A 17,047-nucleotide genomic window follows, 5' to 3' on the forward strand; every position below is an offset into this window, starting at 1 on the left:
ATATGACTAAATAAAGCAAAACACAAATACTTCGAGTGTCTGGGGGTATGGCCTCCTCCTCCTCCATCATCCTTATCAAGCCAAAGCATTTCCCAGGAAATCAACACATTCCTCGTCTCTGGGGTAATGCAGAGGCTGGAGTCTGAATGATTCATTGAGTTTGCAAAGGCTCCGTGCCTGGGCATATTCTGTTCAATTAATCAGTGGATGATCACAGCTTTTTACAAACTAGCATTATGGGGGAGAGTGGATCAATGATGCATTACGACTTTCCTAATGAGTTCCTGTGACTTCGCAAGTGCTGGGACTTCAGTTGGATTTGAAGGCCGCTCCTACGGATTTTGGGAAAGTGCCTTGATCTATTCACTCACTGCCACTGATTGTTCACCTGGAAGGGCCATAAATTAGTGGCTATAGCATTTTGTGTGCTGTCCCAGACAACTCCAGATAAGATAGGGAAAGACTCCTGTCTGAAAACTTAATCGAGAGACACTGCCAGTCTGATTAGACCAAAGCTGGGGAACCTTTTTTTTTCAGCTCGAGGACCATATTTCCTGCTGAGCAACCTTTGAGGGGCCATATAGCAGTGGCTGGCAGTGCCAGGGGCAAAAATGGGAAGAGCAATGAATGTAAATTTTACCTTAATAAATATTTAAGATCTCTTTCCACCTCCATCCCCCAGCTGGGAAAACCTTACACTGAAGACAGCATAACACCTTTTATATTGTTCAACTGTAGGCCTGCATTTTAATCATTGTTGTAAGCTGCTCTGAGCAATGCAAATGAAAGGGCAGGTTATAAATCTTTCAAATAAATAATAAGAATCCAGAAGTCAGATAATGCTTTCCTTTCAGAAGCCATTAGCAGAGCACGCAATGCTGCTTTCATGTGCCCAGGTGATTATAAAGCCCACATATCTGGGAAGGAAGCAGAGTGTAGCAAACTTTGGAAGCCAGTATTTCAGTGCACTTAGTGGGAACCCCTGCGAGCAGAAAATAAAGGTAATGCTAACAGGGTTTGAAAAGCAGAGAGAAGAGGCAACCTGCATTATGCCTTTGACTCTATTGGCCCATCACGCCTTCTGCTCTTTTCTGAGCAATCAACCTAAACATGAATATCAGCAAAGCTGTTAGTTAAATGCAAGCCAAGCAATATCTCCATCTGTAGAATGTTTTCCAATTGACAATAAAATGCAAGTTGCCACTACATTAAAATCTCCTCTATGCACTGCACTCAACACACACTCATCATTTGGCATCATCAGAGGACTTCAGATCATTACACAAAGAGGGAGGGTGGGCCCAGCCAACTGCATGACAGGCCAAGGTTTAGGGCGAAATGAAAGCTGTTTCCTGAGAGCAGAAATTTTTAAAGCGGCCACCTCAGTTAACGATGCATTCATATTCCGGGCTCTGTTCTGCCTTCTACCTTCCAAAGCAGTATAGTCTAGATTTCAGAACCAGGAGAATTCCTCCATGCTACAACAACTAGGTGTTAAATTTAGCTCTAGTAACACTTGTCACATTGGGTGTGGGGAACCTGTAGCCCTTTGGTTGCAGTTAAGACTCCCATCAGCCCCAGTCAGAATAGACACATCTGGACTACATACTCGGAATCACAAATCATTACAAAAGCCATACTTATTTCATTGGTTTTATTTTCAAGGTGATGGGGGGGGGGAGGAGCAAGGAAATGCAGGTGGTCAGCTAAACATTTTTTTCTCCCAACATAAAACCTCAAACCATTTCTGCTTAAAATGTAGAATGTGTTATAAATAAAGGTTAAGCTAATACAGGGTCCGTAGGAATAGAAAAGACAAACAAAATACATGTAAAATAATGACAAGGAAGATGCCACACCCCTTCTCCATCAAGAGGTAAATGTAGAGAGAAAAAGAAAAGAAAAAACCCTAAACTGACACATGTAAGCATTTTAAGACTCTTTTATGCTACAGTATTATATTACAAGCCTTTTCCAAATGGGCAAAAGTGGCTCAGTACTAAGTGTAACTGTTTGAAACTCACTTTATAAAGACTGTTTGCATGACATAAAGGACGTTAACAAACAGGAGTGCCTCCCATAAAAGACTTTCAGGCATGTTCATGAGCAATTCCTAATCATTTCAACGCAGCTTTGATTTGAGCTGCGTCCCATCATATTTGTGTGTTTATTATTATTTTTAACTTCTGCAGTGCTTAAATACAACTATACCATCACAAAATGGCTGCAGTCAGATGCAATGACAAATTTCAGACTCGCACATTCCCTTCCTCCATGGGAGGGGAGATTAAAACTTCTCTTGCAAGCTTACACTAAACCACAGTTCACCGTTTCATCTGATCCCTGGCAAACTATGATTTCTGCAAACCAGAATCCCCAGACAGGTCCAGACAAAATAGAAACTATGGTTTTCTGCAAAACATGTAGGAGGAAGGGAGAAGGTGAAGAGGGAGTTCATGAGCCTGAGGCCAAAAGCTGTTGCGCTCATAACTATGTCTGAATCTAGTCAGTAAAATGAGAGGAACTGAAATTCATAGTTGTAATCTTGTTTATACCACATGGGTGTGCATTTGTACAGAAGTTACAAGGTTCTTCTAACCACAAGGTTAAGAGAAGCACTCCTGAAACAAACAACAAGAACAAAGAACAATCCTGCAACTCACTTTTTTTTTTTAAACACTTCAAGACACAACGAGCCCTTGGTATGGGCAAACCACTCATGGTGAAAAACGACCAGGCTCATTACATTTGAGTCTGATAGGCAGAAAAATTGCAGCATTCTCAGAACGACAGAGAAACTTGGCAGCATCTGGTGGGTATATTGCTTGTCAAGCTATTGTTTTCTTCCTGTGCAGCATGTCATAGCAACAAGTACGGTGGCACACAACACCCAGCAGTTAGCACTTAGAACAACAGCTCTCAAACTGGCCACGTATTTTCACTTATAGTTATAGATTTGATTCTTTAAAAAATAAAACTAGCAATTAACTCTCTGGAAGATATTTCATAAATCTTAAATCTTTTAAAAATTACTCTCTAAAGGTTATAAAAGGTTAGTCAAAACTTTTTAATATGAATAGCTTGGATAAGTGGATCTAGTTCCCGGCTGGAGAATTACAGCAACGTATTATGCCGAGGAGGAGAAGAGTCCACAGAGGAATCTGCAAACTACGGTTGGAACCTCAAGGATTCTCATTAAAAAGATTTGACTGCATAGTGACACATCCTTTCTCTCTCTCTCTCTCTCCCAAGTGATGTGTCTCACTCATTGGCTTTCCACATCACTTGAAGGAACCGTTTTAGTACTTTATTTACATTCAAAAAGTATTCATCTCCCCCTTTTGTTTCTTCTTCATCAGCACAGTGGAAATGCCAACAAATCAAGTCAATGGGAGACTCCCTAGCAGAGGTGCAGGACAGCTTTATTAATCTCTGGATTTGTCCAATCATTCCGGATGTCATCCAAATGATTATCAAAATCTACTAGTGTTTCATAGGACCGGCTGTCCAGAAGTGAGGCAGAGATCCTCTGGGCTTCTGACCAGTCTTCACAGTAATCACTAGGAAGCAAGAAAAAAGTAAAGAATTAATGGTTCTCAGGAGGAACCAACCAGCCTCCAAGTCCACTGGAGTGAAAGCAAAGGAAAAATCTATCAGCAATGCATGACAAGCAGAGGGTCAGCTACACTACGAACTAAAACAAAAACAAAAAACACTTCAGTCAAAATGACTCACCCTGAGGAAACCTGGGAGTTACAAGAGAGGTGCACCTGTTTGAAGTATTTGCTAGACAGCCCTCACAGAGCTACAATTCACACAGAGACCTTATTCAGATGCAGTGCTACATCTATGACTTAAATGTTGCATTGATGAATTCGCTCATTTAACTTCCCTTCCCTCCCCTCTCCCTTCTCTTCTTCCATCTCAGTCACAAGGAGATTCAAAGCTTATGCTTCTGTTTTTAACTAGGCACAGTACAGCATTATGTTCAAACCTGGACAAACAGTGGCCAGTCTTAGTAATGGTTTATTAAAAGAGGGCAACTTCAAACGGTGGTTTATGAATCTGGCTTGTTTCAGTGAAAGCTTCTGATCGCCTCCTCCTGCTCCTCTTGGTGGCACCTTCTCCAGCCTGATGCCCCCCTGACATTTTTTACTATGACTCCCAACAGGCTACTGCCAGCATGGCTGTGTTGGCTGATGGGAGTTGGTAGTTCTACTATCTGGAGAGCACCAGGCTGGGGAAGGCTAGGATGAACAAGAGCTTAGTGTTGCATCCTAACAAGGCCAGTGGCAGGGGCATAGAGAGGTATGACCCTTAAACTGTTTCACATACCATGGACAGGCCCTGCACATTATTTGTTCATGTTAGAAAAACTCTGGAGAGCAGAAAACCTTTCAAAAGCTGACTGTGATTAGTTCCCAATGGATACTACTCTGGTTGTTTCACATCTGAACCCTCCTTCCTCTCTTCCCCCTGCCCCACCTCCATGCCTAACAATTTCCTTTGGTAAGATGTTTCATACACTATGCTGCTGTTCTGAGTTTGTTGGCTTTGCAGTTTGAAATATTATTCAATTAGGCAGATCTGAAATTTTCTTAGGTTAACACTGGATCTAGGTCATTAAAATGTTGTTCTTTATTTATCAAGTTGGTTTGGGGATAATAGCAAAAAACTACTTTATTCAGCTGCCCAAACTGACTCCTCCAGATGTTTCAGAATAGAAGTCACATCAGTCCCAGACAACCAGCACAGGTTGAAGAAGGCTGAATTAATTCATTGTTTGGATTTGCTGTGTGCTTGTATTGATTGTACATTATATATTTTTGCACTGACTGTTTCATACTCATAGCCAGCTGCTTATTTTGGAAGCATTCCAAACTCAGGATTTGTTTCAAGGTAAAATATACTAAATATAAAAATGTAAATGCTGCTTAGGAGCAAAGGTCTGTTCTATGAATACTCACAAGTGCGGGTCTTTGCATCTCCATTTGTTTTCGTGATGTTCGTACACATGAACAGTTGGTTCTATGCACTCCATTGTAAATTTACTATTATCCACCTGATGCAGAACAGAGAGAGGGAACAGAAAGCTCAGTGGCAGAATGTCTGCTTTGCATGCAAAAAGTTTTAGGTTCAATCCCTGGCAGCTCCAAGTAGAACTGGGAAATGTTCCCCTGCCTGAATCCCCGAAGAACTACTGCCAGCCAGTGTAGGCCAGGTATGGGGAACACCTGTCCTCTCTACCTGGTTGTCAGGGCTCTCCCAAGTCCACACACCCTGTTGAACCACACCCTCCACCAATCCTGCTCTGCACCCTCCTTGAGTGTTTTTGCCTGACTGGAATGCTACCTTGAATGCAGATCATACTTCTTGCTTGTCTGGATGGAAGATAAAGAGGCCTACTGTACAAAGGTAAAATTCACAGCTGCTGCTCCACCAACTTTTGCCTCTGGCTCTTGGAAGGTTACTTAAGAGGGAATGCAGCCTTTGAGCCGAAAAAGATTCCCCACCCCGGTGTAGACAACAGTGAGGTAGATTAACCAATGCTCTGAATCTGTAGAAGGGAGCTTCCCATTCAGAAAAGCATTCTCACCTAGACAAATACACTGGAACAACCTTACAATTTATGCACTGGAAATGGACCCTTGAAATTAAGTTGGAAATGTGGAGAATGAACTAGAAACATACTCCTGTTAAAGAAGTGGTTTTCAAACTTTCCACCTTCAGGGAACTCTTTCCAGCTTGTTTTGTCTGCTGAGGAATCCATGATGGTCAGCCACAGACACCTAGCAGGTTGCAAAGGATACTTGGGCATGTTTTAAGGGCACACACTTGTTGAATGCAAGGCATAATTTCAGCCTGTTAACCATTGCTCCATGGTGACAGAATGCAATCTAGAACACACTCGACAGTTCCCCTGCAGCTGTACACTGCAGGTATAAATTTCGTAGTGATGGGGAAACAAACTTTCAAGGAAATAAGCATCATCATTATTAATTCAGTTTACTATTCAATTAATATGATCAGGATGGCAGCCAATAAAACAGTATTAAAACAATCCACACTAAAACAATAGCTGGTTGCTAGTTCTCAAATAGCCAGGGCCTCAAAAAGCATCGCTGACAGTGATCTCAATACAAAGACACATAGTTGTAGAGCAGGGGTGGGGAACCTTTTTCAGTCCAGGGGCCACATTCTCTTCCAAGCAATCTTCTGAGGGCCACCTGCCACTAGTAGGTGGGGCCAGAGGCCAAAGTGGGGAAATTAATATGAATTTTACCTTTGCAGAATAGGCTACTTACTTCACTCTCAAGACACCTCTCTCTAGTCTCCATCCAGGCAAGCAAAGCTCAAGGACATTTTCCAGGTAGGCAAAAACACTTGTGGAGGGTGCAGAGCAGGGCTGGTGAGGGGCATGTCTTGGAAGAGTCCCAAAGGCCAGAGAGAAAGACCATATCCACTATGTAGTGGTTCCCAATCTCTTAGAGAGAAGGCAGTGATCAGAGTACCCAGGTCAGAAACAGTATAGGGCTTTGTCCACCATTACTTGTCTTCTTGTTTTACTTTAAATAAATGGAAGAAACTTGAGCAACTGAAGGATTTTCTGGAAAACAGTTCTGAAGAACACTGCTTTAGGGTGATGGTGTGACTTCATGGCAGCGAGGGAGGGTTGTATTACAAGACTTGCAAATAACTGAAGCACTTACATTTCAGAAAATGTAATCTAAGCAATTGATGTCATTAGCTATGGCCATGAAGTGTACACTAAATAAAGAAAAAAGGCAGCCGGGGGGGGGGGGGAGGGGAAGGATATTACATACCATTATGAGGGCTGTGTCGTTGAAGCCTTCTGCAATCCTGGAGGCAACCTTTTCAGCAACCTGGTTTGGACTACAAAAAGCACACAAATTACTTACAATTCTGCTATTCTTCAAATCAATCATAATGAAATTGGAACACTTGAATGAAGAGATGTTGATAAGATGTCCGATGATGTGCTCAAGAGGAAACGTTTTATATGGCCTAAAGCAAGAATCGGGAACCTCTGGCCCTACAGACATTGTTGCACAACATCTCCCTTCATCCCGAAAAACACTCACCACACTGGCTGGGACTTACTGGACTAGGAGTCCAACAACATCTGGAGGGCAACAGTTTCCTTAACCTTGGTCTAAAGCTAAACCAGATTTGAAATAAACTGATGGTGGCTGGGCATTGCCAGTCCTCTATTCTGTTTACTCATGCTGGCCAACCTCCTGTTCTTGTAACACAGAGACATGGGATATGGGCCTCATTGCATCAGGCATTAAGCAAAGCCTAAGAAATAAAAATAAGGCTTCTGCAACCAATCTGGTGCCTTCTGGATAATCTGGACTACAATTCCCATAGCATCAGGTCAGGGATAGCTGGCCTACACATTTAACTAAACCAATGGTAACAGCTTCCCCTTAAGGAGCCCTGGGAATTATTGTTTTGCAAGGCCACAAGCACAGCGCTACAGGAAGAATTTGCTACTAGGTGTTTTGTTAGCCTCTGATTCGGTTCTTTCTTTCTCTCTCTCTCTCTCCAAGCCCCTCTCCCTTTATGTGGCTCACGTCCATTTTTGAATGGGTCGCAGCAACATACCTGGCATCTTTCAGACGTTCATTAGCTTGATAGTACCCGGCTATTACATAGCTATTCTCTTTGCACCATGAATCAATCTGAAAGAGGACATAAATAAAAAATCTGTAAGCATTCAAAACTCAAAGCACTGGCTAACGTCACGCAGACTGGAGGGCAGGGGGTGATAGCTAGTGAATTAGTGGATTGAAATAGCCACTTTATACCTATTAGCATGGGAAAACGTGCCTCCGTTTTGAGAGCTGTTGCAAGGACAAAATGAAAACTTTTGGGCTGCCAGGGTACTAGGTAAAAAATCTACTTCTCAAATGAAACATTATTGCTGTTAATCATTTCATAAAAGACTTTAAATGTATGTTCTATACAACATATAACTTGCTCTCCTACCCCGGTGAAACTGGCCACTATTATGTATATTTATGTGATTTATATTGATAGAATTTCTATAATGCCAAATCATAGAATCCAATGGTGGCATTAAAACATGATTTATTTTTTTTTAATGAAGGGGTTAAGGTCACTGGCTAATAAAATAAAATAAACAGCTGCCAAGGCCTACTGGCATAAGTCTTTAAGAGACGCTTGAAACTCAAAAGTGACGATGCCTGAGGAATCTTTGCTGGAGTGTTCCACAGCACAGAATCAGCAACACTAAATACCTGACTTCTAGTTAACACGAGTTGGGCCTCTGTAATACAGGGAACATTTTATTTCCATTGTACAAAATGTGAACTGGGTGGCCACGGACAATCTGCAGGGGAGGTGGGACAAATTCGGGACTCCTGGATATCAGCCCAACCCCTCATAAAGCTGTGGAAAGCCACCTCGATGAGCTGTCTCCAAGTCCTACTCAGAGGAGAAACACTGAAATTAAATATCCGAATTTAGTCATGCCCACTAATTTCAAAGGATCTATTGAGTAGAACTTAGAAAGATATAAAAGGTTTTATCAAACTATCAGTGCAGTGGATGCAGAAGATCTGCGTTCAAAGTTATCACTTCGGTCCTGGATTTAATTGTGTGTTTTTCTTAAGACATTCGCACAGTCTCAGCCTGCCATGCAGACAGTGATCTACTAGGGGCTGCTGAAAGTGGTCAAAGCAAACACCATGAAATGCTTTTACTAACTGTAAGTGCTATATTCAAAATTGTAAGTGCTATATTCAAAATTGGGAAAGGGGTACGGCAAGGCTGTATATTGTCTCCCTGCTTATTTAACTTATATGCAGAATTCATCATGCGAAAGGCTGGGCTGGATGAATCCCAAGCCGGAATTAAGATCGCCAGAAGAAAAATCAACAACCTCAGATATGCAGATGACACAACCTTCATGGCAGAAAGTGAGGCGGAATTAAAGAACCTTTTAATGAGGGTGAAAGAGGAGAGCGCAAAATATGGTCTGAAGCTCAGCATCAAAAAAACGAAGATCATGGCCACTGGGCCCATCACCTCCTGGCAAATAGAAGGGGAAGAAATGGAGGCAGTGAGAGATTTTACTTTCTTGGGCTCCATGATCACTGCAGATGGTGACAGCAGTTACGAAATTAAAAGACGCCTGCTCCTTGGGAGAAAGGCGATGGCAAACCTAGACAGCATCTTAAAAAGCAGAGACATCACCTTGCCAACAAAGGTCCGTATAGTTAAAGCCACGGTTTTCCCAGTAGTGATGTACGGAAGTGAGAGCTGGACCATAAAGAAGGCTGATCGCCAAAGAATTGATGCTTTTGAATTATGGTGCTGGAGGAGACTCTTGAGAGTCCCATGGACTGCAAGAAGATCAAACGCATCCATTCTTAAGGAAATTAGCCCTGAGTGCTCACTGGAAGGACAGATCGTGAAGCTGAGGCTCCTGTACTTTGGCCACCTCATGAAAAGAGAAGACTCCCTGGAAAAGACCCTGTTGGGAAAGATTGAGGGCACAAGGAGAAGGGGACGACAGAGGACGAGATGGTTGGACAGTGTTCTCGAAGCTACAAACATGAGTCTGACCAAACTGCGGGAGGCAGTGGAAGACAGGAGTGCCTGGCGTGCTCTGGTCCATGGGGTCACGAAGAGTCGGACACGACTAAACAACAAGTGCTATATGCCTGCCATAGCAATTCCTTTCCTTTACAGATAAGTTGGGATTCCTGAAGCCCAACCTGGTTGACAGACACATGGAAAAGACAAGCAAGAGAAGGGTTTTTATAGAGAAGTAAAATATGACAGCAGAGGTATGCATAAGGAAGGGGAGAGACCATCTTGCCCTTCCTCTGGTCATTTCATTAAGCATTGAAGTGAAGGGGCAGAATGAGTGGAGAGGGATCTTAGGATGTGTGTAGAAACTACATGGGGGTGGGGTGGGAAGAGGACAGACGGCACAAGTCAGAGTGGAGGGAACTCCTTGTTCTTTTGTCCCCTACCCGCTGTGCAGAATGAAGGGCTGGTGGACTCTGGACTTGCTAGTACTCTCATGGGAGGAGAAGGGGCAAGAAAACTGGTCACCAGCCCCACTCTAAAAGACCCACATCTAAACTGCCCAGCAACCAGGGCTGTGGGCTTTAGCAGAAAGAGCAACATGATCCTCAATTGGTGATAAGGTGCAGATTCTATTGTGTCTACTCTGCACCTCCACCCCTGCTGCAACAGTCACTTTAATTAGTGAAGATATTTGCATAAAACTCTTATCATTTTATCCTAATGTATCATCTGATCTGCTACAAAGCTTTGTTAAAATACCCAGTGAGAATTAAAGGGGCAAATTCATCTTGGGTGTTATGAGGCAGGATTTAAAGTGCTGCATGTATCCATATCAGATTTTGGCCCAGTTTCAGTGGCTTTTGAATATATCCCCATATTTGCTACTCACAATAAATGTAACTGATTAAGATAATCCAGTGATTTTGGGAGGTGGAAAAACGAGCTAGCAATTGTGCTTTTTGCTGTCAACTACTATCTTAAAAAAATGGGGGGAGGGGGAATTAAGTGGATTGCAGAACGTTTTGGATGCTGAATTCCAGCTTCGTGCAAAACACATCAATCTCACGGTTAGCAGAATAATTACAGCCCTGAATTAAACTGTCTAAAAGCAGAACGAAGCTACACAAATAATCTCTTCTAAAAGAATGACATGGATTTATGTGTTTCATTAAATTGTCATTTGCTGGCATTGTTATACTTAAAGAGCCAACTGCTGAAGTAATCATAACCCCCATTTCAAGGGTTTTTAGATGCCATTTTAATTGCCAGCAAGTTGAGATCTTTTAACTAAAAACTAAACACCCAGATAAAACATTCTTGCTCACAGCAAACATTAAGAAGCTGATCTGAAATTTTCCTTTTGTTATTCTATAGGAAGCTCAGTTTCTATTCAATTTTAGGGGAGCAACTGAGAGAGACAGCTCTGCTCTGGCTTGTTAGCAACAGGTTGTATTTTAAAGTAACACTTTATTGGGTTTTATAAACAAGGATCATATGAATAACAAATTATACAAATAAATGGACCAAGTCTTCTCATGTCATTTGTACATCACAAAAATAGCGTAATAAATTTGCAGGAATATCTACAACATATGCTTCATTATTAGTGGTCAATTTTTCAAGTTCCTGGGTTTGTGAATTGATTTAAACAAAAACAAAGGGGAAATAGGATAGAACAGACTTAACAGGCTAAATGCCTAATCAGGAGCCCTTTTGGTTGTGCTTAGATTAAGTATGAGTAATAGTCATTTTTCCTCTTATGTTTCCAATGAAACAATATAAAGTGTTGTATATTAATGAGTGTGGGAGCACAGTTCAAAGTGAAAATAAAAATTTATGTTTACATTTTAATTTCAGTCAACCAGATTGAGCCAAATGCTGATGGGAGGTGGGGTCATTTTCAGGAATACTGGCATAAATTAGACCATACCAGGGTAAAGTCATCTTTCTTGATCTGTCCATGTGCCAGCTGTAATTTATTTCATAATCTTGCAAGGACGGCTGTTTCCCAAACTGAACCTCAAAGTTCAGTTCTTTGTCCTACAGCTATTTTTCCATATTTGAATGTAATGACATTTTCTTAAGTGTAAGGAAAGCCATTTTATATTGGCAATGTATACACATCACCAAGCACGTGTACCTGCCTTAAAACAAGCATTGCCCTAACAGGCAATAAAGTTTCCTCATGACAGCTCAGTAGATGTGCTTTGCAGATGGCCAGGCACGGTTGGGAAGTAGTTCTCAAATTGCTCCTTGCAATTCCCAAGAGTTAACTGTCTCATTTGCCACAAGTGCATTTAGTCATTTGTGGCCTTAACACAAATGCACAGACAGCTTTCGCTGGGTTCTGTGCATGGCAGCTAGAGGCAATTTTTACTCCCAACAAATGGACAACTATCAACAAGCTTGGCCTAGTGACCCTTGGTTGGGCAGAGGAATCCATTTTAGCCTATTCCGGTGGCATATCTGCTTGGCTCATGTGGTTAATTCATCCTTTGTTGATTGGTTCATTGTGGCTTTAACTGTGTAAGCCTATCATTACGCATGGGGTGGTGGGAGGGCTGGTATGTGGATCACCTTCCCTTAAAATAAGGCCTTGTGTGGTTTTTTCAGTTCTCTATTACTACTCTGCAACTCCTTAAGTATTCTTGTACTTTGACAATAACCTTAAAAGGACAGGATGTGAGCAAAGACTCTTCCTTGGACAAAATAAATATTTCACTGGGAACTTCTGCTTTCTACACTTTCTCTCAATACTGCATCTCCTTCATGCACCTGCTTGGTTGCTCTTATCCTTTAGACTTCAATCTTTCTAATGATGGTCTCAGCACTGCACTTTGTGGCTTTTGGCTGGACATATAACCAGGACTGCTGGACCTAAGTTGATATACACATTTCATCTTCTGGCGTTTCTACTATCAATCAGCAAATAGGCTGTTAAATCTGAATGCCACTTACAAAACCACAAGGCAGCACAATAAAAAGTTGCACAAATATGGATAAGCACCTTGGCTTTCTAAGACATCTCACACTATCCTTGATTACGTTTGTCAAAGCTGCCACAAACAATATTTGCATGCCATATTTTTTGCTAATTGATTAAAGTTTTACAAATCCCAACTCAGCTTAAAATGCAGAAATACAATTTCTTCATAATTAGATTGTTTGAGGACTTGCGGCATTTCATAAATTCTGCAATTATTTCAATTTCCGATTAAAGCTACAAGCTGATTTTGCAAAGATTTCCATTTGGTAAAAGTCAGAGCTGCCACAATGCTCTGTATACCAAAGTGACTCACTGCCCTTAAAATTCAATGTCCATGGTGCTCTTCATTTACCTTTGTACTCAGCAACACAACTTATTCCATTGCTGCCCAGCCTCCTCTAGATGCTTTCGGTTTAAGTACTCTGATATCAGAGGGGCTGTGAACACGCTGGTTATTATCTGAAGAGATATCACAGGCTATGCACTGTCCAGGCGGCCAAAATGTTTATTATTTTCAATGCTTGATTTATAGTGCACCCATCAACAGATTCCCAGGGTGAATTACAAAAAAGTTTTTTTAAACCACAACAAAAAATTAGAGCAGGAACATTAAAACATCATGTTAAAAAGCAGTAAAAAAATAATAATCAGCCAGCAAAACTAAAATGAACAGCAAGCACTGCAAAAACAATATGAAGAGTGCCCTTCCCGGACATAGCACCCTTCAGATGTTTTGACTACAATTTTCATGAGCCACAGTCAGCACAGCCATGCTGCCAGGGGTTGATGTAAAAAATATCTGGAGGCCACCAAGTTGATAAAGACTAAAGACGAAAAAGCTGGGAGAAATGAAAAGATATTTGGTGCCAAAATGTCATCAAGGTGGATGATATGTTAGCATTCCAAAGTTGGGTTCCCATCACTGTGTAGGTCCTTTCTCCTATAGCCACCCACTGCCCTTAGATGGTGGGAGCTCAAAAAGAAAAGCCTCCTTTGAAGATCTTGGTATACTGTATAGGCAGACACATGTTGAGACAATAGGTCTTTCAAGGTATTGTGGTGTGATGCTGTGAAATATTTAACACAAGGACCTTTGTACATTTAGCAGTTGTGTTGCCAAGGACCGTTGGGCAGGTGCAGCTTTTCAACCCCCCTGCTGTCCTGTAACTGCTGAAAGTTCAGCTTCTACAAACCAATGAAAAAAGTATAGAGGTGCTAACTTTGGAAACATAATCTCCTCTGTGCTAGATAATGGGAAGGGTTATTAACAGGTAACATGCTGAAGGGATGTGGCCAGATGCCCCTGGGAAGGCCACATATCAGCCCCCCTCTGTTGTTTGTCCTCTGCATGCATGTGATATCCAAAGGTATGCTACCTGATCATCTGTGAATTTGTGTAGAAGGCAGCCTTCCCCAGCCTGGTGTCCTCCAGATGTTTAGAAATACAGCTCCCACAACCCCCAAATTCTGACCAACTAGAGTTCGAGGGAGTTATACAAAAATCTGGAGGACAGTTAGAGGAAGTTATTATAACGGTTCATCTAGTACCGCACCCTTAATTTCTCATAGTGGGTGGATGTTTAAGGAAAGCCCAAAAGAAGCCCCCCAACAGCTGTCTTTCTAAGGCATCCTGCCTCTTCACGGGGAGGTTATATATAGGCCAGCATCCTGTTTCCAACATTGGCCAGCCATAAGTTTTTTGAGAAGCACAGAGGTAGCAGTTGCCTTCCTCATCTGTCCCGTTATGTGGCATATTGAACTATATTGCCTACAGACAGGGAGGCCCCATTTAGTTCTTATAGTCAACAGCATTCAACGGACATATCTGCCATGAATTAAGGCAACAGACCCCCTGCTTTGCTGTTTGCTCCCTCCCCCCAATCTTATATTTAGAAGTATATTACCTCAGCAGTTAATAAAGGCCGTAAATCAACTGCATCACATGTAGAAGCAAGGCCCCAGGCTTAATTCCTGGTGTTCCCAGCCAGACAATGTCAACAGTACTGAGGTAGAGAAACCAACTGAGGTAGAGAAACCAACTGACAACTTCCTATGTTAACCCTTCATTCAGACCCATGAGAACTGGAACCTTACTTTTAGGGGAAGGGCTGTGGAAGACCCCATGATTTACATACAGAAAAACCCAGGCTCAATCCCTGGAGTCTCCAGGTAAGGCTAGGAATGACCCCTGCCTGAAATCCTGCCAGACAGATAATACTGAGCTAGATGAAGTGAGGATTTGATGTTCACTATAAGGCATAGAAGCTCTATTCACAGTGAAGCCTTCCCCCAAAGCAGCAAACAAGTTAAGGACCAGTTTCCTATTGAGGAGGAAAGAAACACAAGAAGCTGCTTTATATTGAGTCTTAGTACTGTCTACACTGATTGGAAGCAGGCTCCCCAGGGTTTCAGACTGGCAGGAGTGTATGCTTTCCCAGCCCCTACCTGGAGATGCTGCTGGGGACTGGACCAGAAACCTCCTGCATGTAAAGCAGATGCGCTACCATGGAGTTAAGACGCTTCCCCTAAAAGTAATATAAGACACTAATCCTCATGGTTGTGAATAAAAGGTTTAAATGAGAATATGGGAAGCGGCCTTACATTGAGTCAGGCCATTGCCACACTTAGCTCAGCGCTTACTGACTGGCAGTGGCTCTCTAAGGTTTTAGACGGGGAGGAGTCTTTCCCAGCCCCTGAGAAACTAAACCAAGAACTTTCTCCATGGAGAGCAGGTGCTCGACCACGGGGTTAGGGTCCTTCCCTAAAATCAAAGCAAGATACTAGTCCTCGTGGTTCTGAATGATGACAATATGAGGCCTTTATACCGCGGTAGACCCATTGGTTCATCTGTCTAGCTCAATTGACTGTCGACGCCGGCTTTCTGCCCCCGACCCCACCCGCTTGGCAGCCCCCCCGGCCCACCCACCAGCGTGAGCGCCACCTCCAGCATGGGCGCCAGGGCGAGGCTGCCATGGAAAAGCGGGATGCAGTCCACGAAGAGCGCGTGCGCCGGCAGGTGAGGCCCCGTCGGCTCCCTCTCCCGGCCTCGCTGCTGCTGGTGGTGCTGCGGCTGCTTCTCGGCCACCAAGAGCCCGTTGACGGCGCAGTGCGGGTACTTGGCGCCGTGGAGCACCATCTTGCAGTAGGCCTGCGTGCTCAGCTTCATCTTGGCCGGGGCCCCGCCTCAGTCAGCACAGCCGTCGCCGCTGCTGTTTCCTCCTCCTCATGGGGCCCCGCTCGGCAGGGGCAGCTCCGGCCTCCCTCACGACCACCGCCGCTGCCCGCTTCCGGCTCCACGGGCCCGCCGCCAAGCACTGGCCGTAAAGCGGTGAACGGGGAGGAGGAGGAGCGGCGCAAAAGTGTCGCGAAAAGAGCCTCTCCAAGTCCCATAGCTGAAGTACAGAGGAAGGGTGCGAAGGCTCTTCTAGACTCATATCTATGGTCTTCTCTAGTTCCGCCTTCTTTACCTCCCGTCATACCTCGCGGCGAAAAAAGCCAACCTAAAGTTGTTCCTTTTTTTTGGAACGCATAGAGTTACGGCTCCATTGTCTACAAACAAGGTTGCTCAGTTATTTTTGACGGCCCTCTCCCGTTTCCCCCCCTGTCTTATGTGGGATAAAAGAGGCAAGAGATTCCGAGGAGGAAAACTCTTTGTCTTTTTTTGGGTGGCATCTAGAAAGCTAACAAATTTTATTATGGCATAAGCGTGCATCTGATACGGTGGGCTCTAGTCCACGAAAGTTTATGGCACAATTTCTACTAATCTTAAGATGCTACAACACTTTTTGCACTCTCTCTCTTCTTTTGCTGCAATAGACTTGAGTTGCAATCCTAACGCCACTTACCTGGGAGTAAGAACCACAGAATTCAAGGAGACTTGCTTCTGAGTAGACATTGTTAATGATTGCTCTGTTACTCCTCTGGAAAGTGGAGAAAATAAGGTACTTTAGCGTAGCTACATTACTATTAGGCGGGATATCTCTCCCTCCCCGTAGAAGCAAAGAGAGCAGTTAACATTGCATCTAATTGAGGTCTTATTTATTGTGAACTGCACTTTGGAAACTTACTCTCCCTGGCCCTCCTAAATAGAAAAAAGGAAGAGTGACACACACAATTGTCTGAAAAACCACCTTCTAAGTTGCTTTTGAATCCCTGTTTTGCCTTTCCTTCTTCCAATAAAAAAACTTTTGGAGTTTTTGGTAGAGAGCATTGCTACCCAATCACAGGTAAACAACAGTTCTATATACAGTTCTGTACTTTTTCTATAGCAGACTTCACTAGCCCTCTGCCCTACACGTTTTGGATACTAGTAGTTTAGGGTAGAAAAGACAAGGAGCGACTTTTAGAGGTGTCTAAGGTTATTCACGGTGCGAAGTAAGTGGATAGAGAGAAGATTCTCTCTTTTCATTCTGGAAGGTCAATTCAGTGAAGCTGGATGTTCTTGATGTTAACGCGGAAATCACCCCATGGCGTAAA

General features: G+C 43.0%; 1 protein-coding gene across 2 annotated transcripts; it reads right to left on the reverse strand.

The window, feature by feature from the left end:
• Positions 1-2,176: 2,176 nt before the first annotated feature.
• On the reverse strand, positions 2,177-16,994 carry EMC8 (ER membrane protein complex subunit 8). Of its 2 annotated transcripts, XM_081017870.1 has the most exons (6): positions 16,938-16,994; positions 16,417-16,491; positions 7,630-7,706; positions 6,825-6,894; positions 4,968-5,062; positions 2,177-3,560 (listed from the first exon to the last, which is right to left on the reverse strand). In XM_081017870.1, the coding sequence occupies exons 1-6, from the start codon at positions 16,977-16,979 to the stop codon at positions 3,401-3,403; spliced, it is 519 nt and encodes a 172-aa protein (XP_080873996.1). In that variant the 5' UTR covers positions 16,980-16,994; the 3' UTR covers positions 2,177-3,400. The 2 variants fall into 2 exon arrangements, with proteins under 2 accessions (XP_080873996.1, XP_080873995.1); XM_081017869.1 differs by lacking the exons at positions 16,417-16,491; positions 16,938-16,994 and adding an exon at positions 15,498-15,902.
• Between the last annotated feature and the right edge of the window lie 53 nt (positions 16,995-17,047).

The sequence above is a fragment of the Podarcis pityusensis genome (assembly GCF_964106645.2).
Source record: "Podarcis pityusensis genome assembly, chromosome: 8".
NCBI classification, from domain to species: Eukaryota; Metazoa; Chordata; class Lepidosauria; order Squamata; family Lacertidae; genus Podarcis; species Podarcis pityusensis.